The sequence below is a fragment of the Nyctibius grandis genome, chromosome 3 (genome assembly GCF_013368605.1).
Source record: "Nyctibius grandis isolate bNycGra1 chromosome 3, bNycGra1.pri, whole genome shotgun sequence".
NCBI lineage: Eukaryota > Metazoa > Chordata > Aves > Nyctibiiformes > Nyctibiidae > Nyctibius > Nyctibius grandis.
Window position 1 is genome coordinate 92,489,153 of NC_090660.1, and position 27,983 is coordinate 92,517,135.

The 27,983-nt window shown below is 41.5% G+C and overlaps 1 protein-coding gene across 3 annotated transcripts; it reads right to left on the minus strand.

The window, feature by feature from the left end:
* Positions 1–23,900, minus strand: EBAG9 (estrogen receptor binding site associated antigen 9). 3 transcript variants are annotated; one of them, XM_068396711.1, is made up of 7 exons: positions 23,729–23,900; positions 16,361–16,458; positions 12,941–13,019; positions 12,582–12,740; positions 8,962–9,069; positions 6,409–6,500; positions 1–537 (listed from the first exon to the last, which is right to left on the minus strand). In XM_068396711.1, exons 2-7 carry the CDS (start codon positions 16,441–16,443, stop codon positions 417–419), a joined length of 642 nt encoding a protein of 213 aa, XP_068252812.1. In that variant the 5' UTR covers positions 16,444–16,458; positions 23,729–23,900; the 3' UTR covers positions 1–416. The 3 variants fall into 3 exon arrangements, with proteins under 3 accessions (XP_068252812.1, XP_068252813.1, XP_068252814.1); XM_068396712.1 differs by lacking the exon at positions 23,729–23,900 and adding an exon at positions 23,404–23,539; XM_068396713.1 differs by having other exon boundaries at positions 450–537; positions 6,365–6,500.
* Positions 23,901–27,983: the final 4,083 nt, after the last annotated feature.

Consider the following 27,983-nt stretch of genomic DNA (forward strand, 5'->3'; position numbering starts at 1 on the left):
TTCTTTAAAACTGTTTTAATTACATGTTTCAGGTAAGCACAGACAATACAGTAGATTTCCCACCACTAAATATTTACATTCTTTTCTCTAGGCTTGAGCTGTTCATTAAGAGCGTCTTTCAATCAATATCCTTGCTCAATCACTTCTGCTGCAAAGAAGGGTGCTGGAATAGAACTATTGCAGGAAACATCGTTCCATCAAGGCATGATTTTCTGTGGGTTTTTTCTCCTTTAAGAACCACCTACTAGTAGTTCAAGATATTTTGGGAGAATCCTGGCTTCCAAGATGACCTGAAGAATGCATTGAAACCAAGCAGTGTGTTGAAGTCCTAGAAATACTTAAACCAATACCAATATGCATGTTGTAGAGCTGGAATTCTCTTTTTCACTGGCACTGCCATTGATGCCTGGTTTCTGTTAGGACAGTTTTACACCAATTTTGTTTTGTTCCTTTTTCATTAGCCTTTGGGCCTCTTTCTCCATCTTCTTTCGTTGTTGTTCTGCTGCTCTTTTTTCCCTTTCTGCTATCTTCTGTTGTCTGTAATTAAAGAGAACATGAATTGCTAAATAACAGAAATCCAATTTTCAGCACAGTCATACCTTAAGTTCCTGTCAATGAATGCGTTATTATAAACAATAAAAACAGAGCTCCAGTCTACTCTAGTTAACCTTAGAACAGTTATTCTTTGGTTGTGCGGAAGTCCTTTTTTCAGATTAATCTAGTCTTAGGCAGTAATATCTGCTCAATTATTTTACAATCTAAAAGCCACTCAATTCTCAAAGATTCAGAGTAAGTGAATCAGTGGGAGTGTATGACAGTTATAAGGTCGAGAACTACGTAGGAAAAAAAAAAACCTATAGAATGCTTTGAGTGGCAAGATTACCCGTCATTTCAAGTTCAGACCAAAACAGTTTGCCTTGTCTAGAACTCTGACTTGTGTCCCCCCTATTCCCTCAGCAGAGGCATCAGTAGTTATAATCTTATCTTTGTAATGCAAGTACTACAAACATTTTCCTCATCATCAGATGAGATGATAACTTCTAATAGTCCCTTTCACATGTTCAGGATCTGTGTTGTGCTCTTATCGTTCAGCACAAATATGAATAATCACCTTTAAGGAAATAAAAAGAACAATTAAAAAGTCTTCAGTTGTGTATCCTTTTAGTATTATTTCTTACCACTGCTACAAAACCCCAGCCATCACTATCTGCTACCTCAAATAATCTGTCTACAGAAATAGGTTTCCAATTTCAACAAATGCATAGCCGACTAGAGCAAAGGGAAAAACAAACACAAAAATCCACTCATTTTATTCCCCCACTTCAGCTAGAACACATCACTGAGTGGTGCAGGGGCAACAACTGGAGCCATACTCAAAGTGACACATTGCAGCTCCCTCCTCCATTGCATAGAGGAGATGGAGTAACAGAAGGACGTAAGGAGATCACTCCTGCTTTGGATTCAGTTTCTTAGATATGAAACATTTGCCAAGTTGCTTGCAAGAGGACTTTAAAAATAAAAATAAAGCTTCATTATCTTGAAAAGGAGAAATTGAACACAGATTCAGTAAGAATAAAGAATTGCTTATTGAAAGAGAATAAAGAATTCCAACTGACAAGGCAGTAGGGAGTTAACTTTCGATGTATTTAAATTACTTGTGCACATCCACTTAAGTGTAAACTATACAGAATTAAAAACTATCATCACCTGAAGCAACCTTCTGCGGTAGATTGCAACTGTGGACAAACTGGGCACACAAAACTTAGAAATATTTGAGGTACAAAGACTACATATTATCTTTGTATTGGATAGAAGAGGGAGTGCTCTTATTAAATACCTTCATAGTCTCCCTTAAGTGATTATTAATGGCTATAAGTTTTCCTATGCTCTATTAAACTGTTCTTCTGTCTGTCATGGAGGAATGCCATTAGTCATTCACATCAGGATCTACCTCCCAAGTTAATGGAAGCCCAAATTTTTTTTGGAGATCATGACCTGCTAGTCTACATTCCACCAGAAGGCCAGATAGTTGACAGTGCTGTCAGTCTAACATATGCAGAGGAATAATATTTTGCCACTTGACAGCAGCAGATTTTCTTCTATTCCCCACACCTCTGAACTGACACAGAAGGGAAGAAGCTCTATGTACACCAGCCAGCACGCAGAGACAGCAGAGTTCCAAAAAGCCACATGAGGCGTTAAGCAATGCTGCTATTTATTTGCAGTTCTGAAGCGAGGAAAGTCACAGCAGTTCATGTTTCTTTTCCCCGCTATAAACTACACGACACAGAACTGTACAACATGCTCTAGGTGAACCTGCTTTGGCAGGGGGTTGGACTAGATGATCTCCAGACATCCCTTCCAACCCTTAACCATTCTGTGATTCTGTGATTCTGTGAACTCCTCTGCACAGAGATGTCGTTTCCATCTGTGTCTTACACTTTGGCCACAACAACCCCATGCAGCGCTACAGGCTGGGGGAAGAGTGGTTAGAAAGCGGCCCGGCGGAAAGAGACCTGGGGGTGCTGATCGACAGATGGCTAAACATGAGCCAGCAGTGTGCCCAGGTGGCCAAGAAGGCCAACGGCATCCTGGCCTCTATTAAGAATAGTGTAGCCAGCCGGTCTAGGGAAGTGATCGTCCCTCTGTACTCGGCACTGGTGGGGCCGCACCTTGAATACTGTGTCCAGTTCTGGGCCCCGCACTTCAAGAAAGATGTTGAGGTGTTGGAGCGAGTCCAGAGGAGGGCGACCAAGCTGGTGAAGAGGATGCTCAGAGGTGACCTTATTGCAGTCTACAACTACCTGAAGGGAGGCTGTAGTGGAGTGGGAGTTGGCCTCTTCTCCCAGGCAACTAGCGATAGGACAAGAGAACATAGCCTCAAGCTTCACCAGGGGAGGTTCAGGTTGGACATTAGGAAGAATTTCTTCTCAGAAAGGGTCATTAGACATTGGAATGGGCTGCCCAGGGAGATGGAGTCACCATCTCTGGATGTGTTTAAGAAAAGACTGGACATGGCACTCAGTGCCATGGTCTAGTTGACATGGTGGTGTCAGGGCAATGGTTGGACTCGATGATCCGAAAGGTCTCTTCCACCCTGATCGATTCTGTGATTCTGTGTGATTCTGTGATTTTATTGGACTTCAGCTATGCCCAAAAGAGAAGAGACCTCCACATCACCTCAGATAGAGGAACTGAAGTCACCAAAAATATAAACAAGTAGCTTTCCACAAAGCGATTACCCTTCCACTGCTCTTTTACTTGGTCATTATTCAAAACATTGCTTCCAAACTTCCTGCATGTCTTCAACATAAAGTAACTACCTTTCAGTCCCAGGAGGGTTTCATTTGTCAATAAAGGAAGAGCCTATGACAAACTGCAGCCATATCTGACTTACTTTTTCTGGGTTCCAAAGCAAGGAGTTCAGCAGAGTTTGGATGGAATGGTGTAAGATGCTTAAGCCAGGAAAGTATCCATTCCTCAACTCAACCTTGCTTGGCATTCCTAACACAAATTATGTCCAGAAAAACCCTAAACCTCTCTCATTGGTCAGCAGAACACTAATTATAAGCAGAACACTGTTTGCAGGCATTCTTATTCCAGCATGTTTTTATTTACTGTATACATACTGAATAACTGTAGTAAGAATGATCTCATACCATTGGTCTTTTACTTCAACACAATCAAAAATGCACCAGCGTTTAGCTTAGCTGTTCCCACTGGGAAAAAGACTTCATTGGTATTAGAAAGTCTAAAGGTGCAGATCAATATCTACAATTCACAGAAGAAACCAAGGTCCAACTAACTTCAATTAACTGAAAATCCAGTTTATCATCCACTACACTGATTCATCACTGACTGCAAAATTTCAGTGCAATCCCAGTCAGAACCCGCTGGGGAGTGGGGAAAAAACAGACTAGAGGAACTTCTCAGGCACTAGAAGTCTACTCCTGAGCACTGTCTTTCAGCATGCTTTGATTCCAGGAAGCATCTGGCTTCCTATAAATGCTTGTTTCAACTGTTACACATATGCATTAAGTCACCAGAGAGGAGGCCACAGGATAGAGTCTTCCTTGCTATTCAGCAGGCCACAGCCCAGTTTTGCATGATTGATCAGCACTCTATTACTATACAAAAATGATTCCAGTCTAAGACACTTCTGAATACTGACTGAGCACCAAACACATAGCCAGACACAGCTAGCTAAGGGACTAAGGGACATCCTTACTTTTTCTGAACACTCATTTCATTCTCAATAAGCACTGCTGGAGTAAAGCCAGCGTGAACCCTCTGGAGGGTTCGGTGGACTTTGCTCCCCATTTAGCAGTCTGAAACCTTCAGATCATGTTGTAGACCAAGGTGCAGTCTTCTAGCATTAAGAAGAGACTCCAGATCACACAGCTGGGATACAGCTTACACGATGATCAGTTTGTACTGAGGTGGCCATTCACAGCTGGCCAAGCAGTATGTAATACAGACAGTTACAGTTCTGATCATGTTCCTTCTATTACATGAAATATTTGGACACATACACAACCCTTCCAAAACAAGTAAAGTTTGACACTCTTTAGGGGGGGCAGGGAGGAGTTTTATGAAAATTAACCACTTGAGCTAAAGCCTTTCAATAGTAAAGATGCCCGGCTGAAATACTTAGAAGAGCTTCAACCAAATAAGATGACACTTTGAACAACAGAGTTTGTGGGAAAACCCCACTGCTATCTCCACGTTAAGAAATCTCTCTTACTAAGTATTCCAGAATGTGAACTGCCTCACAATTGGCAGACAATATACCGTTAACCATCGTGGTAATACCCACGACACGAATTTTACACTCGAGAAATAAGCTGGCATATGCGCACACCAGATTAGTAGAAGTAGCTAATTTGTATAAGACAACTCGCTGCTTCAGAAACTTTTGAGTACTTCTTTTCATTGTACTAAAAACACCTGTAACGGAATGTGGTAAGGGTTAAGGAAAGTACAATGCAGCCTCTGAATTTAGCAAAAGTAGTTGTTTAATTTCTCAGTTCAGAAAAAGCAGTATTTTTCATTGTCTTGCATTTGCTTTGTCAGGTGCATCATAGATTAAGTCTCAGTAGATTGCACTTTAGAGATTAAAGATATTACTGAGTCTATTGATATTCTTTACAGGAAAAGATAGTGTCCTTGGAACAAAAACAGCCCAAAGGCAGAACATTCATATCACAAAGCTTGTACTTCTGTGATACATTAGTGAAAGACAAAAGCTGAAACAGTTTCAGTACTGAATTAAAAAAGAAAAACAAAAAACAAAAAACCCCAACAAGATATTGACCAGAATGTATACATAGAAGTATCTAATTAAGTTACAAAAATATTTGCAGTACAGCTCTATTCTCATGTATTAAGCTGCTGCAGAACAAGAATGACAGAACTAGAATTGGTTGAATTTATTGTATGTCATTAATGCATCAAAAGTGTGCTGGTGACTTCCCTCTTGTCTTACTCTACTGGTTTTAAGTAAAGTAAATTTTCCCAAATATTATAATAAATAGTTCACCAGAATCCTTTTTTGAAAAAAATACCTTTTTCCTTTAAAGATTCACAGTTCTAGAATTATTTTTTTAATATATCATGTCCTTATTTCATAGTCACTATTGTCCCACTGAAACCATGTATTTGTGATTTTGTTAGTAGAATGAGAGCAGTTTAGGAAGCTGGAGCCATGTGAGGCAGGTTGTCTGATGAAGTAGCCAGCAATTAAAGCCTGATAAAACCTTGAAATGAAACAGGTTAACAGAAGTTACTGCCAATTCAAATCATTGCATGTCATTAGCTTAAACTCAAATCTGCATCTCTTTACCCTCCTTACTCCTTCTGTGTGTTCTTAAGAGGAAAAAAAAAACACAAATGGAACAGATGGTATTCACGCTAACTTTGTGGAAGACACTGATTTCACATTCAGGCCTTATCAGCTAGTTTTGTTAAGTTAGCTAGAAAAGTATAGCTCCTACAGGGATTCCAAGAACATACTTAAAACTTCACCTGCTATCCTGAACTATATTTACTTTACAGCACACGATTAAGATCCTTTTTGTAAGGACATTCACTGGTATTTTACTTAATCAAACTGAAACATGTTATTTGTACATAATAATTTGTTGGGTTTGGTGCAGGGCATTGTTTTTTTGAAGGGGGGTTAATGTGTTGTTCCACACAGTGATTCCCAAATTTCCCCTACTATCTCATCTACTAAACTGACTGAATCCAAAATACATTCTGCCAAGTACCAGTTACATAGAGATTAGATGTATAAAAATAATTTGTTTTAAGAATTGTTTAACAATTCTAAGCACTTATCAGAAAGGTCTTACAACAGACAAACCTGCATTTTATTCTTTTACATGGTGTTACATTATTTTCAGTTACCTAAGAACTTCTTCTGCCTGCCAGGCAGCATCTTCTTCTTCTTCCCAGGCATTAGTATTTTCTTGCCAAGTATCCAAGTCTCCCAGTTCAGGCTGAAACAAAAGAAGAGAAGCTCTAAGCACATGGAAAAAATGGATAAGACATTTTTAACCTTGATGCTTCAGACATCCAGAAATATCTGAGATATGACAGTACTTCCCAGCTTATTGTCTATGCATTTTCCCCTTCTGTAATACCGACTTTTTCCAGTTAATTGTTGAAGGTTTTTTTGGATTCTATTGGTCGGTAACAAAGGAAGGAAGGAAGTACTGGAGTGCCTATTTAGGAAGGAGAAGGTAAGTTGAACAGATGAATTCAGTAGATAGTGCAAAAGATTTCTGGAAGTTGCACGGACAAACCAACATGTGCATCCACATATTTGTGTGTCCAATATCACTTGAGTGCTGCTTTTCCTCACTAGAAGTCCTTTCCTGAATTACTTTCATTATAGACAGTCTAACAAAGTGGTATGACCATTCTGTACTGCTTTCTGCCTAGACCCTTTTGTGCACTATGTTAATCAAAGAAGCAGCACTGTTACAGAGGCAAGGGGGAAGAGAGAGAGAGGGAGCATCTCCCTCTAAACAGACAGGCTATTAGGTAACTAGATGTCCTGGTTTAGCCTAAACCAGGCCAATTTTCCTTTCAGTGATTTTTACTTTCAGCTAAGTCTCTTCTAAGTAACTGCACTTTCTGATACTAACTGCATGTTTTGCAGACAGTGTCTGCTTCTAGGACTGATAACGCTCGAAGTTTGTAGTTATCACTGAGGCACTGGCAGGGTGTCCTGGTTTGGCCCAAACCAGGCCAATTAGTCACTGCTAAATTCCTCACTGCTTATGAGTGAAGAGCCGAAGGGGGGTCACACCTGCAGGGAGGAGCAGACAGGGCAGGTGACCCAAGATTGACCAATGAGGTATTCCATCCCATACATGTCATTCTCACTTTCCTATTTATCACTAACCCACTGCCTCCTGGAGGTGGGGCCCAGGAGGGAGGGGCCCTCCTGTCTCCCACTGATTGGTACCAGCTTTGCCAATTCTCCAGTTAAAAGCCTGCAGGTGTGATGGCAGTGAGAGCTACTGCATTTTCCCCTCTGCCCGTGCTGGGGGGAGCAACTCTGCCTGAGGAGGATTTCCAAACTCTCAGTCTTGGTTTTGTATATATTTGTATGTATTTGATTATTTCTATTATTATTGTTATTATACTCTTTTTCATTATTATAGTTTATTAAAACTGTTTTAACTTTCCAACCCGTAAGTCTCTCTCCCTTTTCCCTGTCCCTTAGGGTGGGGGGGGAGAGGGTTAACAGAAAGCATCTGCCACCGGGTTAATAGCCGGCCCAGTTTTAAACCGTGACACAGGGATGTTATGTAGAAAGGCTCTTGCTGTACTTAGTCTTAGAGAAACCAAGGTCACTGCTAAATTCCTCACTGCTTACGAGTGAAGAGCCGAAGGGGGGTCGCAGCTGCAGGGAGGAGCAGACAGGGCAGGTGACCCAAAATTGACTAGCGAAGGTATTCCATCCCATACACGTCATTCTCAGTATAAAGCGGGGGGATCACAAGGGTCTTGCCCTTTTCTCTTGCCCCTTCCGCCTTCCCTGGCTGCTTCTGCTGTGTTTGGGTGTTTCTGCTGCTTCGGGCTGCTTCTGCGCCTTGAGCCTTTGGCCAGTGTCCAAGGAGGACTCTGTCCGTTTTCCTGCTGCCCCCAATCCCGATCCCTGCATCCCTGAATCCAGCTCTCGACCGTCGCTGGGCCCAGCCTGGGCCTTCCCAGAGCCTGCCCTGCAGTGCCGGTGGTGACGTGGCCGACATCGGGGGAGCTTGATCTTGGTTTTGTGTATATATTTGTATATATTTGATTATTCCAGTATTATTATTATACTCTTTTTCATTATTAGAGTTTATTAAAACTGTTTTAACTTTCCAACCCGGAAGTCTCTCTCCCTTTTCCCTTTCCCTTCGGGTGGGGGGGGAGGGTTAACAGAGAGCATCTGCCACAGGTTTAATAGCCGGCCCAGCTTTAAAACGTGACACTAGACTATTTTTTCAAAGGCTAAAGAGCAAAAAGTAGGAGACTGTTAGAATACAATCCCTACATAAAGGAAGGGAGAAGGGGAAAGTTAAAAATGGGTCCAAGATAATAAAGCAAAGGTAATCCAGAGGCTTTCAAGCAAAATAAAAACGGGCCTACTCTTTTGTTAGGAACTTACTGGGTAGAATCCACAAAAATGTAATCCATTCCTTTAGAAGATCTGCAAGTCTACAAGTGTTTGGAAGCTTCTTACCTCTTTATCACTGATCTGTTATGTTTCTCAGTAGAATAAATTAATTAGAATTAGATTAACTACTTCATTGCTTTGAACGAAATACTCAATTTTAAAACAACTTACATTATTGCACAACTATTCCTTTTGCTCCCCACAATGCAGACCTTAGGCAGACTATTCCTTCTCCTACAGAACAGTCATTTAACTGTCAAATACAAGATCAATACTTAGAGCATACTTACAGACTGGTGAATAAAAGGAATATCTTGTGTAGCTGCTAATCTGCTAGAGAATCCTGTGTTTCCCTCTGGAATCCCAAAATTTAATGGCTCTCGTTTTTTAATAACTATCTGAAAATATTCAAAAAAAAGGAACAAAAGTGGTAAGTCAAAGCACTGCACAGATTCCTTGGTGATCATATAACTCTGTCTGTGAAGGTACAGCTACACAACACTGCAGTGCTTCTCAAACCTGCTCAGGTTCTGGAAGCTGTACAGCCAAACGAACTGATAAGTGAAAGAAGCTAAATGCAAAAGACACAAGAACTCCCTCCTCCCCCCACTAGCTTTTCCTTAAGTCACCTGGAAACCTATGACTGTATCAAGACAGAGAAAGATGCACGTATTTTGGCTGGGATAGAGTTAATTTTCTTCATAGTAGCTGGTATGGAGCTGCGTTTTGGATTTGTGCTGGAAAAAGTGTTGATAATGCAGGGATGTTTTCATCACTGCTAAGCAGTGCTTACAGAGCCATGGCCTTTTCTGCTTCTCACACCACCCCACCAGCAAGTAGGCTGGGGTGCACAAGAAGCTGGGAGGGGATACAGCCAGGATAGCTGACCCCAACTGACCAAAGGGAAATTCCATACCATATGACATCATGCTCAGCATATAGCTGGAGGAAGAAGGAAAGGGGGGATGTTCAAAGCAATGGAGTTTGTCTTCCCAAGTAACTGCTATGAGTGATGGAGACCTGCTTTCCTGGAGATGGCTGAACACCTCCCTGCCCATAGGAAGCAGTGAATGAATTCCTTGGTTTGCTTTGCTTATGTGCCCGGCTTTTGCTTTTCCTATTAAATTGTCTTTATGTCAACCCATGAGTTTTTTCACTTTTGCTCTTCCGATTCTCTCCCCTATCCCACCGGGGGCGGGGAGGGAGTGAGTGGCTGCGTGGTGCTTAGCTGCCGGCTGGGGTTAAACCATGACAAAGGGGCACAAAGAATTACACATCAAAATAGCCACATCTCCCAGTACTCATATAAGCTACCAATTACATGACATTATTCCTTAGAGAATCCTACTTCCATGATAAGTCACTATAAGACACTACTCTTGAGGATACTGCTGTCTGCACAGTTTTACTGCTTTAAAACATGAGATCCCTTTGCTACTTCAACAGCGTATCTGTGCAGACACAGTTTCAATAGTTGAAATGAAATTCACTATCACATCAACTGGTAAAGCTCTGTACTGATTTGGCTGAAAAACACGCACTAATGCTTCTCCTAAAAGGCTTATTAGCAAATTCAACATGGTTGCTAAGATCATGTACCCCTTACTTGTCTTGACCTCAAGATATGAACTTAACTCACTTATTTTGTTTAGCCTACTTTAAGTCTCTGCTGCTTCCAAAAGAGGCAGATTCACAGTTCCGCTGACTGTACAAATGTTAGTACCAATGCAAGAAAAGAAACAGGAGTAGACCATCTTATTTAGCAATGACAGACTCTGTTATTTGACTGAAGCTCCATTTCCAGACATTGTAGATATGAGCAGTAACACAAATAGATTCCACCTCAGATATTTGGCTTCATATTGAGCCCGAATTTGGTGGAAATATAAATGCAAATTCATATTTAAGGGTGGGAACAAGGCCAAGTTAGCAGGAGTGTACTTTACAGTGCCTGTAGTCATCTCTAGAGATACATTTAAACTAAACCCAGTATACCGTATTCAAACGGCATGGACTCTTCTCAAGTTTTGTCCTGTACTGGGCAAAAAATGTCATTAGATACAAATGAGAAATCTACCTCTTCCCCAGTCCTCCTCTGCCCTACAGATTTTGGGAGATCAAAATCCTTAGAAGAATGTAGTCCACAGAATACTGCAGATCCTGAATGTACAGAAAACTGACCCCAGTATCATCTCCTGTTCATAGGACTCCAGGAAGATTCAGATTGGAAGGGGCCTCGGGAGGTCTGTAATACAACCTCCTCCTCAAAGCACTGTCAGCTCTGAGACTAATGAAGGTACTCAGGACTTATCCACTTGGGTCTTCAAAACTTCCAGAGATGGAGCCTGCACAGCCACTCTGGTAACCTGCTCCAGTGCTTGACTACCTTCGTTGTGAAAAAGGTTTTCCAATTGACTCAAAGTACTTTAAGTACCCAGCTGGAAGATTTCCACAGAAGAACAAAACTTGCAATTACCAGAAGTTTAATCAGCATTTATGGTGTTGATGCTCTTGTGGATATACCCTGTCTTCTCTCCACAATAAAAATGGATATTTGAAGAGCAAGCTAGTTTGAAATATCAGCTCCCTAATTCTGGCCTCCTCAATATAACTTGGTAAAACAAGTAACAATTGTTTTCTGAAACAGCAGTGCTACCTCAAACTTCAGTGAGCAGGAGATGGAATGTCTCTGTCCAAATAATGGAAAGGTATGAGAACAAGTATCTCAGTACAGTGGTTCCATTTTCAGAATTGAAATGACTTGAGGGTTCTCACATTATAGAATCACAGAATAGAATCATAGAATGGTTTGGGTTGGAAGGGACCTTAAAGATCATCTAGTTCCAACCCCCCTGACACAGGCAGGGACACCTTTCCACTAGACCAGGTTGCTCAAAGCCTCATCCAACCTGGCCTTAAACACTACCAGGGAGGGGGCAGCCACAACTTCTCTGGGCAACCTGTTCCAGTGCCTCACCACCCTCAAGTAAAGAATTTCTTCCTAATATCTAATCTAAATCTACCCCCTCTCAGTTTAAAACCATTCCCCCTCGTCCTGTCACTACTTGTCCTTGTAAAAAGCCCCTCTCCCACTTTCCTGTAGGCCCCCTTCAGATACTGGAAGGCTGCTATGAGGTCTCCCCAGAGCCTTCTCTTCTCCAGGCTGAACAGCCCCAACTCTCTCAGCCTCTCTTCATTGAAGAGGTGCTCCAGCCCTCTGATCATCTTCATGGCCCTCCTTTGGACTCGTTCCAACAGCTCCATGTCCTTCTTATGTTGGGGGCCCCAGAGCTGAACGCAGTACTCCAGGTGGGGTCTCACGAGAGCGGAGTAAAGGGGCAGTATCACCTCCCTCGACCTGCTGGCCACGCTTCTTTTGATGCAGCCCAGGATGCGGTTGTCCTTCTGGGCTGCAAGCACGCACTGCTGGCTCATGTTGAGCTTCTCATCAACCATCACACCCAAGTCCTTCTCCTCAGGGCTGCTCTCAATCCATTCTCCACCCAGCCTGTATTTGTGCTTGGGATTGCCCCAACCTACATGCAGGACCTTGCACTTGGCCTTGTTGAATTTCATGGGGTTTGCACAGGCCCATATCAAGACTTATCAGCTAGTTTTGTTTAGTTAGCCTATTATACTTCCCAGAGCCTTCGTACTATGAAATTCTTAAGTTTCCGATAACATTAAGACTAAAAATGTAAACATGAACAAGCATCACATTTGGTAAGATCTCAAAGAGTCAGTATTTTTAATTGGACATCAATGTTAGACTAGACATCAGCACTACTCTCATTTCAATAGCACAGCTTAATTTTACCAGAAGCACCTTCTATAAGTTGTCAATTTACTTATAGCCTATTTTAAAGCAAGGAAAACCTTCCATAAGTATAGTTGGAAGTACAATACCTACTTTTTGAGTTTTTCTTATAGTTGGTGTCATATCTTTGAAATAATCAGGTTCCATTTGTTCCAAAGGATTTTGCTGAGCAGCCACATTACTATTTCCACCTTCAATCTTCACACTGGTAGGTGCATCTTCATCCCATGAAGACCAGTCTTCTATTTCTGGCTGAATAGAAGTATATGGCACAAGTTATCTGCAAGTAAAAACTTGTCTTCTTACATCTTGCTAAGATGTATACTTAAAATTATATAGCATATATAATAATATTATATCTTTCTAAGATATATACCAATCCTGCTGTAGGACTAGTATAATCACTCTGTTCAGTGATTATCTATTAAGTCACCTACCACTTAAGCAATTACCTGTTTAGGAACAGATGAATAATCCACTGTGGTTGGCAAAGTTATTTGGTCTCCACTTAACTTTCGCCCTCTTCCAGACCTGAAAGAAAAATGTAGGATTCCTCCAAGCTCTGAAAACATGAGCACTAAGTTTAAAAGAAACAAAAAGGAAGTCTGAGAACAGCACTACTGAAAATAGTCATGACTAAAGCATTAAGTGCTTAAACTACCATAGTATTAACTACTGCCAGTAAAAGTCTGCTAAATAAAGGAATTTCATCATTAATTTAAAATGGTGTTCACAAGAATTTCAAAGTGCAATTTACTTTTCAAACTGCAGTGGAAATAAGAGGAGAAGCAACTCTAAGAAATATGAAAATGGAGACATTAACTCAGTTATTTGAATAGCCAGTTACAATTTTTAGATCATCAGTGCTTATGAAGCAAACACTATCGATCTACATTTGTTGAATCATTTCTACTGTAAACTGAGAATCTTTCTACTTGTCTCAGATGTTAAGCTGAGTCTACCAAATCGCTGTCTGAGTTGCTAAAGCACTTTTTCCTTCAAAGTCTAAACAGAGGTAGTAGAAGATTATGCAAGGCAACAGCCTCTGTTTAATACATGCTTCTACTTACTTAAAGAATACTTCTTCAATGAAAGCATTTCAGCAATTATATAAAATAATTTTAACTGAAGATAAACACTAATGCATTGCAAATAAACCACCTACATATTTTCTTAATGACAGCGTTCAAAGATCACAAAAATAACTAAAATATTCTTAGCTGACATTCGCTATATTTTAAAACACAAGAGAATGAAATTCAGGCTTACACTCATGTTTTCCTCAAGGAGTGTAAGCTCCTATAGCAAGACAGTCATGTAATTGACCTTACGCAGCTTGGAAAGTTAAGTTTAATTTATTACTACTGATGAGAATACAACTGGAAAACTACATTTGGAGTTCTTATCCATTAGTTTTACTATTATGGAACATTCTACCATCAACTCAGAACAGCTGAATTGCTTGCAATACCACCTCCGCCACATGCTGGTGAGTGATTAGATATATTTTTCCTACTTTAAGCCCAATAGATTCTTCCTTAGGAAAGATCAGGTGCTATCATCAAATTTCCAAGCTTTAATTAACTCTAGCCCCTTTAGAAACTGTTCCTTTAAGCTGAAAAGCAACACAGTTTAGGGGTAAAGGAAACTGAAAACACTGTTCCCTCAAACACATTACAGACTTCTGGTTCTGGCTGACTAGATTTAGTTGATGTCTCTAAAGCAAACCCAAACTTGGAAACATCCTCCTTCAAACCCGTACAACATACATATCTTTAATACTATTCTAAGCCATCACTTCTGCAATTATATATATTTCCCTATTTATATGATCTAGAAGACTCCAGCAAGTGGCTTATAACAAACATTCATTTATCCAAAATGATTACACTGACAAGGGTGAAGGTGGGAGGAAACAGCTTCTGTCATACAACATGGGAAAGAATACGCTACGCAGGGCAGCACTGAGGAAGGCTACATATCTCCACTTCTTTTTCTACAAAGGGAACAAGATGCTCACAGGAACAGTTGCTTCATCACTAGACAGATATTGATCACTACTCTGAATGCCAAATGCCTCAAGAATTCTTGGTTTTGTTTCCCCTTGCTAATTAGCAGCATCCAGATTTCTCAGCTGGAGAAGATAACTAGAGATTTTAAACAGAATGAAGTTTAATCTCTTTTTATACTTACACCTTTTATTTCCTGGAAACAGTGGAGTCAGGCAGGCTGTTGTTCATCCAAAAAAGTTTTAACTAAAGAGATGACTAGTACTACACATAAGCTTTACGCTAACTAGAAAGATGCACAATCTCTACAGGCACTTGTTTAAATGAAAAACTAATGTAAACTACATAATCTAAATAAGTACTAGCTCATATCCATTGAATTAAAATGCACATTTAATTAAATCACACTTGCTGATTATCAGGCATACTCATATACAGGGGTGCATTACAGGAAAACAAAATTTATCAAGATATGCTTTGCAGCTGACATTAAACAGGAGAAACATTGGTAGTTAAAGGACTGAACTAATTTGATCCACTGACTTGCTTATGTGAAAGAATTTTCATTCTTTCAACTAATTGTTATTCATAGAAGAAAAGTTCTCCTACTTTTTACTCCCAAGCAGTTCCTCAGCTGTTCATTTCAAGGATTTAGTTCACTCAAAAGTTGAAAAATGGAGGAAAAGACTGTAATTACACCTACTAATCTGGTTATAAAAGCCATATTAACACTTAGAGAGATGAAGCGTCCCCGTAATATAGACGCTATCATCAACTCAGTGTTTTGACTGCTTTTAGAACTTGATCAGCAAGTATTCTTAATTTAATTTGGAATTCAAATTACAGAACTAAGGTTGGCATCTGTATAGTTGTATGCAGCATTAAAATGTATCTTTTTAAAGCTTCACTAGATCTGTAGTGAATTCACCAACCAATTGAGAGTTTCCTCTTATTCTTGGAATAAGTAAAGGTGAACAGGAAATAAACAGCTATTTTGTGTCTACCACATATTCTGCATATGCTTTAACCTCACTGCCATCATACACAAAAGAATACATTTCTCTAGACTGCTATTTGTTTATGTAAAACAACAATCTGCAAGAGTAGCAAGAAGCAACAGAAGTTCAGATGGCAGCACAGTGCTGAGATGATCTACCTCAGGTACTCTGCTACTGTACTACTGAAATCTACTATTATATAACCATAACTCTTGAGAGCTTTTTGAATGCTTCTAAGTACTCCACTGCTGCGTTCATGGGTCTACAGCTCAAAAGAACACTAAGTACGGCTTACAAGAGTAAGCAAAATTAAGTCATATTCACTGGGAAAAAAAAATGCAGTTCCCTTGAATTTTAATCACTCTCCTACAAGCTTTTGAAAGGATCTCCAATAGGCAGAAGAATCTCAAGTCTCAGGCAACCGTTTCTTGACAAAGCAGGATGAGAATCACATCTATAATGAAAGCCTACTCACTGATGACTGGGTGGATGCTTCCATTAACTGAACCTCTTAAAAAATAAAATATCACTTGCCAAGTACTTCTAGAAAATGCAGAGAACAATTTTTCTTAAAGTTTGACACAGGATAGTTTTAAAAGGCAATTTTAAAGGCTCTTTAGGAAACACTCCTCATTAGATCTATCATACCACAAAATACATTCACAACTGTAGCACAGAGGCTTTTGAACTCTGAAGGAATACGCAGATTAAAGAATGAATTTGGCAGTTTTTATCTGCCTCGATTGTTTGCACTTAGTAAAATCAGAACTGGGAAAAGTGGGGGGGGGGGTGTTGGGAGAAGGAAAGAAGTGCAAGAATCTAATTACAAAAGAAAAGGAAACCAAATTAAATATGACACGTTTACCTGCATATTAACTTTTTAATGAAAGAAAGAACTGCTGCCAGGAAAGTACAAATTTTAAAGAGTCGAAACTGTGTTATGGCCATGGTGAGAAACCCTTCCTGCAAAAGAAAAAAAAAGTTAGATGTAGAGAATTATACATCTTTACATAGTTCTTAAAAGTCAATCTCCTTAGCTGCTGATAAGCAAGGAGCATTGTGTGAAACTATATTAATGCAAGAAAAGAGAGGAGGTACCTGGAGCAAAGATGCTACCTGCCTACTCTCAGGTCATTTCACTGATGTAAATAATACAAGTACTTAATGTATGTGGCCTTTAAAGAAACAGCACATAATCACAGGTAGTCACAGTTAAAGATACTTTTAAAGGGCAAGTGAAGGCAATCAAGTGCAGTACAGACGATCTGTTTTAGACACTAACAATAGCACTGAACACTAGCAAAGCAAGGAGAACAGAATAACCATCAGTAAGAAGCTTACACTTGCTTGAGCAAGTCTTGCATATACAAATTATAAATTTAGTCATTAAGTCAAAACGCAAAATTGGCCAGTTAAATTTTGTTTCCATTTTCATGGAAATGTATGATGAGAACAAACATTGTTTATTTTAGAACCAGTGTCACTGAAAAATCATTAGCAAAGAAAGACTCTGTTCACCCTCTGTGCACTGTAGCACAAGTTAACCCCTAGATCTATCAATATTCCTATGCCAGACTGGATCACGCTAGCATACCCAGTCAAGAAAAAAATTGATCTTTGGCTGAAGCCACTTATGTTGGCAGCTATTTTTCAGTGTCAGTTTGATAATCTAGGGAATTTATACTCAGTATACCACATTATTCCAACAGATCCCCTCAAATAAGTACAGTCTGAGTCAGAATAATCTGCTGCAATTCAATGATCACTTTTCTCTCTTCTACAGGTGAACATTCAAGATCAAAGAAGAAGAGGTTAGGCTTCACAAATAGCTTTTCATTATATACATCTACACTTGTAACAACATTTTCTGTTGCAAGTTTAACATACCTCCTGGTGAGAAAAGAAGGCAGCCCTGTGACATTTTCCTCAGGCCATGAGCATTCCATGGAAGGACAGCTTGATTTCAAATATGCTATGGCATTTAAATCACTTTTTATATTCCAGGCTTTAAGTTAGGAAGAGTCAGGAAGGTGGATCATTAGGTAGGCTGCTCCAATACTGCCCTGAGGATTTTATTAAAAAGTACATAATGGGATTTGTGAGCTTCATGGAGCTCAGATTTATTTTTTTATTGGTGCTCATTTGCTAGATAATGTAAGTAGTATTAAACACAGTAGTAATATAGTACTGGAAATGTTGTTTCACATACAGTCCAGATAAGGAATTTCTGCTACTGAAAAATCATACAGAGTTGCTATTGAACAAATAGGCCCTTTTACTGTAAAATGGAAGGCTTAAGTCAATAAGTAACTGCCAAACTACAGACTACACTACCAAGGTGTAGCTCAGGAGAAAGGCCTCATAAGACACACTTCACCTCTGCTTCAACACTAGCATTGTCTTAATCTCATTTCATGGGAGACTTAAAAAAGTAGAGAACCTTATACAAGAGTGGGTATTAAATGAGCTTTTCAACTAACAGAAACAGGGAACAGTCAAATTTCCCACAAAGAAGCAAGAACAGCAGACACTGTCTAACACGTTTGGCTTTTAAAGACAGGACTATCACTTTGCACTTCCTTCCCTTCTGGAATAAGCAATTTTGACAATTTGAGAATGCATCAGTCAAGAATTTGAAAGATTCAGAAACAGTGGAAGTTAGTAAAAAAACAGTGGACAGCAACTAGATGGGCCGTTCTGTATTCTAAAGGTAGAAATTATTGCAAAGTAATGCTGAATTGGTGAAAGAAACTGTTACTCTTAAAAGAGGCAGCTAGAAGTCATCAGCCTGGGATTTGAGGTATTAAGAGCAGGTGAACTGCTGAAATGAGAAAAAAGGTATGTCTTTTCTCAAAGAAAGCTTCTTTAGAAGCTCACTCCACTCTTCTCTATCAGAATTCACTCTTCTACCGGCTTAGGGGGCAGGAGGGAAGGAATAGAAAAGTACTCAACATTCTAAAGAGTAAAGCCATTTTCCTGACTGTTTAGCCTACCTAACCGCCACACTGGACAGCCAGGACAGATCCTAAATTAAAAAACAAACTATTGATTGAAAAGGTTATTTTATGAAGCAACCATTACTCAAAAACTTCTGCAGACTCAATATTATTTGTGCCTATGTTCAAAGGACTAGGAAGTTTATTAGCTAAGTGTAAAACTAAAACCAAAACAATGTTCAAGTGTGTCACACATATACACATATATGTGTACGTATATAACCCCGTATATAACCCGTTTTTCAACAATGTCACTTTTTTTTTAAATATATCAAATTGTATACTGTACTGACTTCCCAATATAAAGTTAACTAAAAAACAACTAAACAACTAAAAAAACAGAATCCAGAATCCACAAGTGTGGCTTGCAAGCTTGTGAAGTCCACTGTTGACAAGAGTTAGCCACCAGAAGTTAATCCATTTTTCCCAGGTCATTGCTATACATGACTGACTACACTTCCAGTATCACCAGTATGCCTGTTTGGCAGGGTTCAATAGCTATCGACATTCCCCATAACAAGCAGACGACTTGTCCTTCTCCACTTCAAAAATTTCAGTTATGATGAGACACACACACACAATCACATATCTCTGTTAGAGCTGCATTTCACTTCAACTGCAGCAGTGCTAGTCCCTTCAAGGCAGTAAGTACTGTTTTGCCTGCCTCTTCTCTGAGCTCTGATTGTAGTCTTCCCAGTTAAGTTAAGCTCTGTACACTACAAATTGTCAGATGCACAACCAGAGTTTTGGCAACAATATAGTATCAGCTAGCCATAGTAACATTAGCAAACCTCCACCTTTAAAAAGTACTTTCATCAGTGTATCTAGTTTTTATACTGCTAGTTAAGATATGCAGCAGTATATATGCATTACTTTTAGCAATATGCTAAAAGCTGTTTAAAATAGAATCTTGAACCAATTATTGGCTCACGATTAGGACAAGTCATGCATTCTCCCCAGTGTCTGAAACAGCACTTGAAGCATTTGCCGTGTTGCTCTAAGGACAGCACTACCCAAAAAGAAAAGTTAAAGGTAAGCTAAAGGTTTTGAGTTTTGTTGGTGTCTTTCGGAGTTTTTTTTGTGTTTAGAATTTTGATTTTGTTTTTTAAAGTTAATTAATTAAATTTTCTCAAAGGGAAATAATTTTATATTCTGAAGCAGTTGTGTGAATACAAATGTACATGGAACCTTAATATTCCCTGAGTTCACTCCAAACTTAATCACCTGATACCATCACACTAAACTTGTTAAGCGAAACAAGGTGCTTATTCTTTTCTTGTTGTCCATCTTTCTCAAACACTGGCAAGAAGCACAGCCATGTATCTTCCTTATCGCATGAATGGGAGTAAATACCAAACAGTGTAGTGCTAAATGGCAGGGCCACAACCTTCTTTCTCCCTTTTCTTCTCTTAAGCCTTTCCCTGATAATCAATCCCAAAAGGAACTACAATTATATCAGCAGCTGACTATGACACAGGACGGCATAGAGACATAATACAAAGTGGCAGTGCTCCAGCAAGAATCCTAGAACATTTCTTAACAGATGAAGGCAAAGGTGAAACACTGGACTAGAATTAGGAAAATGTGGTAAGAGTTGTCTGTCAGCCTGATACACCCTCCTCCATATCACGCCTCATGCCTCAGCTTTCCATTTGTAAAATGGGATAGAGCTTTCCTTCTCCCATTATTGAGATTGCTTCTAATTAGCGACATTTATCCAACTTACTGTCAACTGAACTTTTAAGTTCCATTACAACAGATATAAACAAATAAATAAATCAGGACATGAATCCTAATTAATTTAATTCTAGCAGTCAATGCGACAATTTTGTAACAGACACCAAATTTAGCTGGAGTTTGACTTGTGTAGCTCATGCTGCCTTCTATTGGTGAAAAGTCACAGCAGTTGTTCACATGGAAGATGAGCACAAAAACAATTAAAGCACGGCAGGAGCAAGACATTAAACACATTAGAGCCAAGTCAGAAGAATGAGGCAACTTGTCCCTAAAAACATTCTGTGATTCCATAAAGAAAATATAGAGAAGGGAGGGAAAGTTTAGAAGTTTATTGAACTGAAACATTTTTTTACATTGCCTTCAGCTTGCAGCAGCGGCCTCGTTAGAACTCCCGGCACCTCTGACTTCACTGACACCAGCCAGCAAATCATCCGTGGCACGCATAGTCCAGTTGAGTTAGTGCACTATGGCGCAATTAGCAAGGCTCTCACTGGCCATCACTGTACAATGAGGACATTGACACCTGGAGAAGGACTTCCTCTTTCATACTTAATTGCACACAAAAACACCACTTAAACAATATGTCAAGAGAAAGAGCTGATTCTAAAATAAAGTCACTTTGTGGCAAAAAAAATGCTTTAGAGACTTGTTTTCTCCTACTGAACTCATCTACTGACATTGAAAAAGATGTCAAAACGCTCAAATTATAGAGCACCTATCCTGCTCTCCTCCATTCATCTACAATGCCAACTGATTTGTACTGTGTAGTTTTCTTTAGATATCACCATCTTCAGAACGGAATTTCTGCCTTGAATTACCAGTACTTTATGAATTGATTACATTTTCTTTCACATCAGCTCATCTGTGACTCTAGAATGAATACATGAAGACATCTTGGAAATGGTGACTTTAACTTATATTAAACACAGCTAACTAAACAGCCAAAGATGGTATCTAAATCAAGACTAAAAAGAACTTGTCTGAAACTGAAAGGTTCCCCGCCAACTACATATTTACATAAGTAGCCACAAAAAAAAGCCTCACCCTCCTAAAGCAAAATGAGAAATCCATTTCCTAGTACAAAAGACTAACATGGCCTTGAGTCCTTACATGCGTCAGCACCAAAACTCCAAAAAGCACCACTGAACCAGTATGTTTTCATTAGAACAGCTGATAAAAACCCAGCAAGTACCATATGATTAGTCCAAAGTTTCAGTAGCAAGGATAGGATTTCTTAAAAGTTCATTTTGTATGAAATTTTACAGAAGTAGAGTCGCTATATTAATCTGAAGATGCTCAAGTAGGTTTATAGGGAGATGGAATCTTACGAAGATTAGTAGACAGAGCTTAAACACCTGTTTATCCTCAAGCACAAATCATGTACAAGATGTACAGATACAATCTGTACTTTAAAAAAAGGCAACGTAATGATTCAGGAACAGCATTCAGTCAGGTATTGAAAGACACAGCCAGCATCTCCTGCATTTCAAAGAGAGCAACCATGATTCTGTAGCCTAATGAGGGGGTTCTGCTCCCCTCTTCCTGGTTGATTTCTGTGTTTGGTTTTTGTTTGCTTGGTTGTTTGTTTTTTTTTTTTTTAATCACTTTATATAGAAACATAATATTGGGAACACTGAAGGAGGAGGAAAAAAAACTTACCAGGTCAATGTCTTTACCACTGAGTTTTATAAATGGATAGATTAAATGGCAGCATGACTGAACCTTGAAGCCATGCTACCATGGCATCAGAGAGAGGAGCAGAATCCAAGGGGAAGATTCAGAACTATCTTCTTTATCTAACTATAGGTAGGTGGTCAGGGGATGTCTGTAAAAGGCACTGTAGTTTCAACACTAATGCTCCAAATTTCAGTGCAAGCACACTGACTAGGCAGCTGGGAGAGAAGACTACTCTGTCTAAGATTTATGGGAGTGAGCTAAGTCATCCAAGGTGCTCAAATCCAGGAAGAGATTTCACGACCATCAGAAGCTGCAGAAGATACCAAAATTCAAGAAGGAATGTTTGTCTCTCTAACTAAAGGCAGTAAAAATTGGTGAATGCTGGCAATTCCTAAGTTATTCCTAGACACCCAACACTCTGTTATACAACATATGGTGTTTCAACTTTTTTTTAAACATGCTGCTCCTAGAGCCATAAAACTTCCCTAGTAATACTACCTCATCTCACTCCTTCCTCTTCAAGAAAATTAATATAGTTCCAGTCTTGTTAATGCGAACTCTTGAAGCTTTCTGTTCCGAATTAGAATAAGTTCTATTTTTCAAGGCGTTAGTTAAAATAGAAAGTTTACGTCCAGTGAGTAGTCACAGTCATCGACAATTCCTTATCTATACATGCTACTGCCTTCTGAAAACCAGCATACAGAACAAAGATTGAAGTAATGCAATCCCATGATACTACACTACAACTTCGTTCACATTTGCAAGAAGACTTTGACATAATTCATGTAACTGACTTCGCAACACCAGAGTAGTTCTCAGACACAGAACCGGATTTTAAGAGACCCCAGTTCTGCTCCAATCTTTGTTAGTCATCCTGGACTTAAGTTATCTATATCTACATGGAAAGCCAGAGGTGACAAATTAATACACTCTGTTACTACCACAAAATCATCTTGAAACATCTGCTGCCTTGACAAGCACTACCTATTTACAATCAAGATACACTACAAGACACACTATGCAAGATGGCTTAAATAAATCTCTACAGGGCACGTCCATATTTCTACAGTATTCAGAAAGACTATAAAGCAGCAAGTTATACTAGTTTTCATCAGATGTGCAACTGAGGCACTTACATTATGAATTCACAACGACGAAACAGTGCCCCACCATTCCACATAACAGCCCAGGTTTGAGTGTTATTACATACAGCACCAAAGCCAGATGGTGGCACTTATGTTTTCTGTGACCTGTTGGAGATGCTTAAGTCTTTAAGGGTGCACTAAGAAACTTTCACATTCACTTTTACGCAATTTGTCAGTCAGCATGAACAAAGAAATATTTCAGACTAGGTAACCCCACGCATTGCAGTCCCGCAGAGCCCCTAGAAACACCAAAAAAAGCTTAACCCCCCCCCCCGCCCAGCTCTGACAGGACCTGCTCCCGCCCCTCCTTTTCCACAGGGTGCCAAACCTCCCAGTCCCCAAACGCTGCCTACCTACTCGTCAGTCACTTCATGTTTTCCCCAGCCCGTGAGATTCCCCATCACCACCCCGCCCCAGAAGGGGCCCGGGCCAGCCGGGCAAAGACACGGGGCGGCTGTGGGCCTCGCTCCCCGGGGACGGCCGGGCAGGCCCGCCGCTGAGCGAGGGTCGGCGGGGGGCGCAGCTGCGGCGGCGGCCACACCGCCCCGGGGCCTAGGCGTCCCGACAGCGGAGGGGAACAGGGCGGGGGCGTTACTGAGGCAGAACGGCGAGAGCCGGCTCCGCGGCAGGAAGGCGCCTGCCGGGCCGCGCAGAGGCGGAAGCGGCCCCCCCGCTCACCTGCCCCACGGGGAAGAGCTCTCCGGGGGGCGCGGGGCGCCAGGGCCCGAGGCGGCCACAGCCGCTCCCGCAGCCTCCCCCCTCGCCGGCCGCCCCTCATTCAAAGCCGGGCGCGCGCCGCTGCGCTGCCGCCTCCCGTGCCGCCATGTCGGCCTCCGGTCACCCGGGAGACGGGCCCGCCCCTTCCGGCCGCACCTCTTCCCCCCGCGTCGCCAACCGGCGCTCGCGCCTGGGCCCGCGGCTCCCGCCCTGGGCCGTTGGGCCAACGGCTGCGGAGTCAGCGCCTCTGCGGCCATCGGCTTGCGGCGACGTGGCTGCTCTGCGGCGACAGCGCTCGGCACCCAGCACGGGCGCGCCGGGCTGCCCCGCGGCCCGCCCCCGCCCGCCTCCCTCGCTCTCTCCTGCCGTCCCGCGGCCCGCACCGCGCCTGGCGAAGGCCGCCCTGCGCGCCGGGCTGCTCCCTGCTCGCTGCGGCCGCCCGGCCCCAGGGGGGTTCGAGCCAGGTCTTTGTCACTTCGGGGAACTGTGATAAAAAAGCGTCGGTCTTTAAAGGGTGCTGTGTATATGGTTGTAAAGGTATTCCTGTGTGGCTGGCTGTATGCTGAGCTGTAAATTTGGAAGCTACAAAAAAAAAAAAATTCGCTGAAGTAGCATCTCTTATGTGAGGAAAGGCTGAGGGAACTGGGTCTGTTTGGCCTGGAGAAGAGAAGACTGAGGGGGGATACTTAAAAATACCTTAAGGGCGGGTGTCAAGAGGATGGAGCCAGTCTCTTCTCAGTGGTGCCCAGTGACAGGACAAGGGGCAATGGGCACAAACTGAAACACGGGAAGTTCCATCTGAATATGAGGAAAAGCTGCTTTACTTTGAGGGGGACAGAGCACTGGAACAGGCTGCCCAGGGAGGTTGTGGAGTCTCCTTCTCCAGAGGTATTCAAAACCCGCCTGGAGGCGACCCTGTGCAACGTGTTCTAGGGGAACCTGCTTTGGCAGGGGGTTGGACTAGATGATCTCCAGAGGTCCCTTCCAACCCTAACCGTTCTGTGATTCTGTGATTGACAGGGTGTAGCCTCAGCTGGCTGCAGGTCTTGCCAGCATCTCAGTTTGTCCACCCAGATGCTTCAAAACGTGCTTGTGCATGTCAACTGGCTGGCCTCCAGGTATTGTGTATTCATTCGCTGCTGATGTGTGGAAAAGGGAGGGAGGAAGATGTTAAGTAATTTAATGTAAGATTTTCCAGAGCTCTGTGTACACCTCCAGTTGTGTTACATTCAACAGGCTCAGTAGATCAGGTAAAGGGAGGCTTTGTCCCTTCGCACTGGGAGGCCTTGTCCACTTCTAAGGCACTGATATGAAGTCCCTTCAACTCCAAACCATACCACCCAGTTCTTTCTGCTCACTTTAAATATCGTCCCTTAAAGTCTTCCTGTTCTGCCAGTAGAGCTAACCCGCAATTTTACGTTTCCTGACAGCTAACATAGAAAATGTTTCAGTAATCTCTAGTTCTGCATTACTTTAGGTTATGTATTTTCTGCCTAGCTTAGCTGACCCTGATAGTCTTCAGGGATCCATCTATCTCAACCATGAGGGTACAGCCATAATCATGGAAGGAGAGAAACAAGCGAAGCTCCCTGTAAATATCCAGCTCACCATGTGACAGTGGCTTTCAGGTTTTGGTAAAGTGATTAGGCAGTCAAATACTCATTTTTTTAATCCTATGGGACTGACATTTAATTGATGTTTAATATTAGTCTTAATTTACATCACTCATCTTTCTAAACGTTTTTACCAAAAGGCACTGTCCTCATTTGTTTACTTGTGGACACTGAGTTCACATTTAGTTTTGAAATTCCTTAGTCCAGGAAAATGTGTTAAAATTGTTCCCTCTCCATTCTTACAATTTTTTAATTCGATAAACCGTAAAAGCGTTCTTTTGAATGAGAAAGAACAGTTTTAAAGTTGAGAAATATTTTCATGATTACTGAAGCAGAGTTTGCATGAGATTGCAGAAACTCTGCGATGAGATTTTATTCCATCTCTCTGCATGAGATTTCATTCTATCAAAGAAGCTAGATGCTGTAATGTTGAATGCAATAACGTTTAGTTGCCATTTAATCGAAGCACAGCTATTTTACAGTTCTTGTGAAAATCCAGGTACCACAGAACAGAATCTATAAAAGCCAGCTGAATGTGGACATGTATCAGGAAACACTGAAGCAGAGAGTCCACTTCCTAGAGGAAGCATTCCACCTCTTCAAATTCCTTGGTGATTTGAATGATCTTGCTTTTGAAGATGAATGGGTTCCATTCCTTGTTCTGCCCTATTCTGTATTTCCTGCTTTCCAGTTTGTAGCTGCAGGGCTTCAAAACAGTTTCAAACACATCCCCATGTTTTCCTTTACATGAGTAGATCAAGATTCATTAGGCCAAAGAAAAAGAATGACATGGGAACTTGGGGTATCTTTGGGGGTGGGGAGATCAGGGATTCAGTTCCTGCTGCGACCTATTTTAAACCACTCCGTGCAACTACAAAGTTATTTTCACTCACATCCTTCACCAATAAATGTTAAACTTCTACATTCAGAGAGGAACAGCTTCAATAGAAGAACTTGACAAGTGGTTAGTTTCAGGAGTGGGAGCCACCATTTCAGTACTGCAAGGCAAAGGACAACATTAAGTGCCTCTCTGCTGGTGCTGAATAGGTTCCCTGGTAACGGAGGTTCTCAGCAAACGTGCAGCATCTCCTCTTACAGCTGTTTGTGCATGAAGGGAGGAGTTATTTGCCAGATCCACTGCAGTGATGAGAGAGGTGTTGACCCAGGCATTGCCTGGGGAGGAGCAGATGCCGTACCCTGCTGGCTGCTGTTCTTGGTACCATTGCTTCAGGCAGTGCGGAGATGGATGCTGGGGGAATGGCTCTTGTGGGGAGGCACTGGTATCATACAGGGGTCTTCATTTCTCTCTTACCATGTCCTGACAAACACCGTAACTGCATTTCCCCAACTCTTCATCAGGAAGCAGGTCCCAAAGGGACAAGGAGCCAGGCACGATATAGCTGGCAGCAGGGCAGGGGCCTCGCCAGCCAGGACCTGAGCAGGGCAGGCTGGTGGCAGCTCAGAGTCCAGACTGTGAGGCAGGTTCTTGGTGACGAGGCAGATCTGAGGACAAGCCAGGGAGTCAGTCTACTGGTCCAGGATGAATAGAGCCCATAGCGAGTCAGGGCACAGCTGTGGCCGAGCTGAAGGCTGGCACTCCTATGGTGTTGCTCAGGTGGGGACTGACACCCTTATGCCTGCAGGACCTGCATTCAGTAAAAGCTACTCAATATATGCAATGGTGGTTTTCATTTTAAGCACCATTTCAAAACCAGTTGTATAGCAGAGTTACATCTTTCAGTACAGCTTTCTGTCTAAAGAAGCAGAAACTGGAAAATAATCTTCACCTGCATTCACACAGGAAAGCAAAACTGCGAGCATGGCACACTGGGAGAGGCCAGGTTAAGAAGATAGGTAGTGACATTTCCTTTGAGAGCACATTCAATTTTTGTCATTACAGTCTATATATGCAATAGGGAATATGCCACACCGCAAATGAAACATTTTAAAATATGCATATAAACACCCACACTTAATATAAAACCTGCAAAGTGGCTCACACACGCTATCCCCTTAAATGCACAACAGACCTGTGTGTGGCTGTTGCATTAATGGAAAAAAAATCCCGGAAATTGGCAGACGGCCAATGAAGAATAGCTGTCTTCACAAAAACATAATTATGCAACTTCAAATTTAGAAATAATGTAAACATAACTTAATTTCTAAAATAAATGTTTGCAGGGATAAATACTTGGATGAGGGATTAGAGTGTGCTGTCAGCAAGTTCGCTGATGACACAAAACTGGGAGGAGTGGCTGACGCGCCGGAAGGCTGCGCAGCCATTCAGAGAGACCTGGACAGGCTGGAGAGTTGGGCGGGGAGAAATTTAATGAAATATAACAAGGGCAAGTGTAGAGTCCTGCATCTGGGCAAGAACAACCCCATGTGTGAGTACAAGTTGGGGACAGACCTGTTGGAGAGCAGCGTAGGGGAAAGGGACCTGGGGGTCCTAGTGGACAGCAGGATGACCATGAGCCAGCAGCGTGCCCTTGTGGCCAAGAAGGCCAATGGCATCCTGGGGTGTATTAGAAGGGGTGTGGTCAGCAGGTCAAGAGAGGTTCTCCTCCCCCTCTACTCTGCCCTGGTGAGGCCGCATCTGGAGT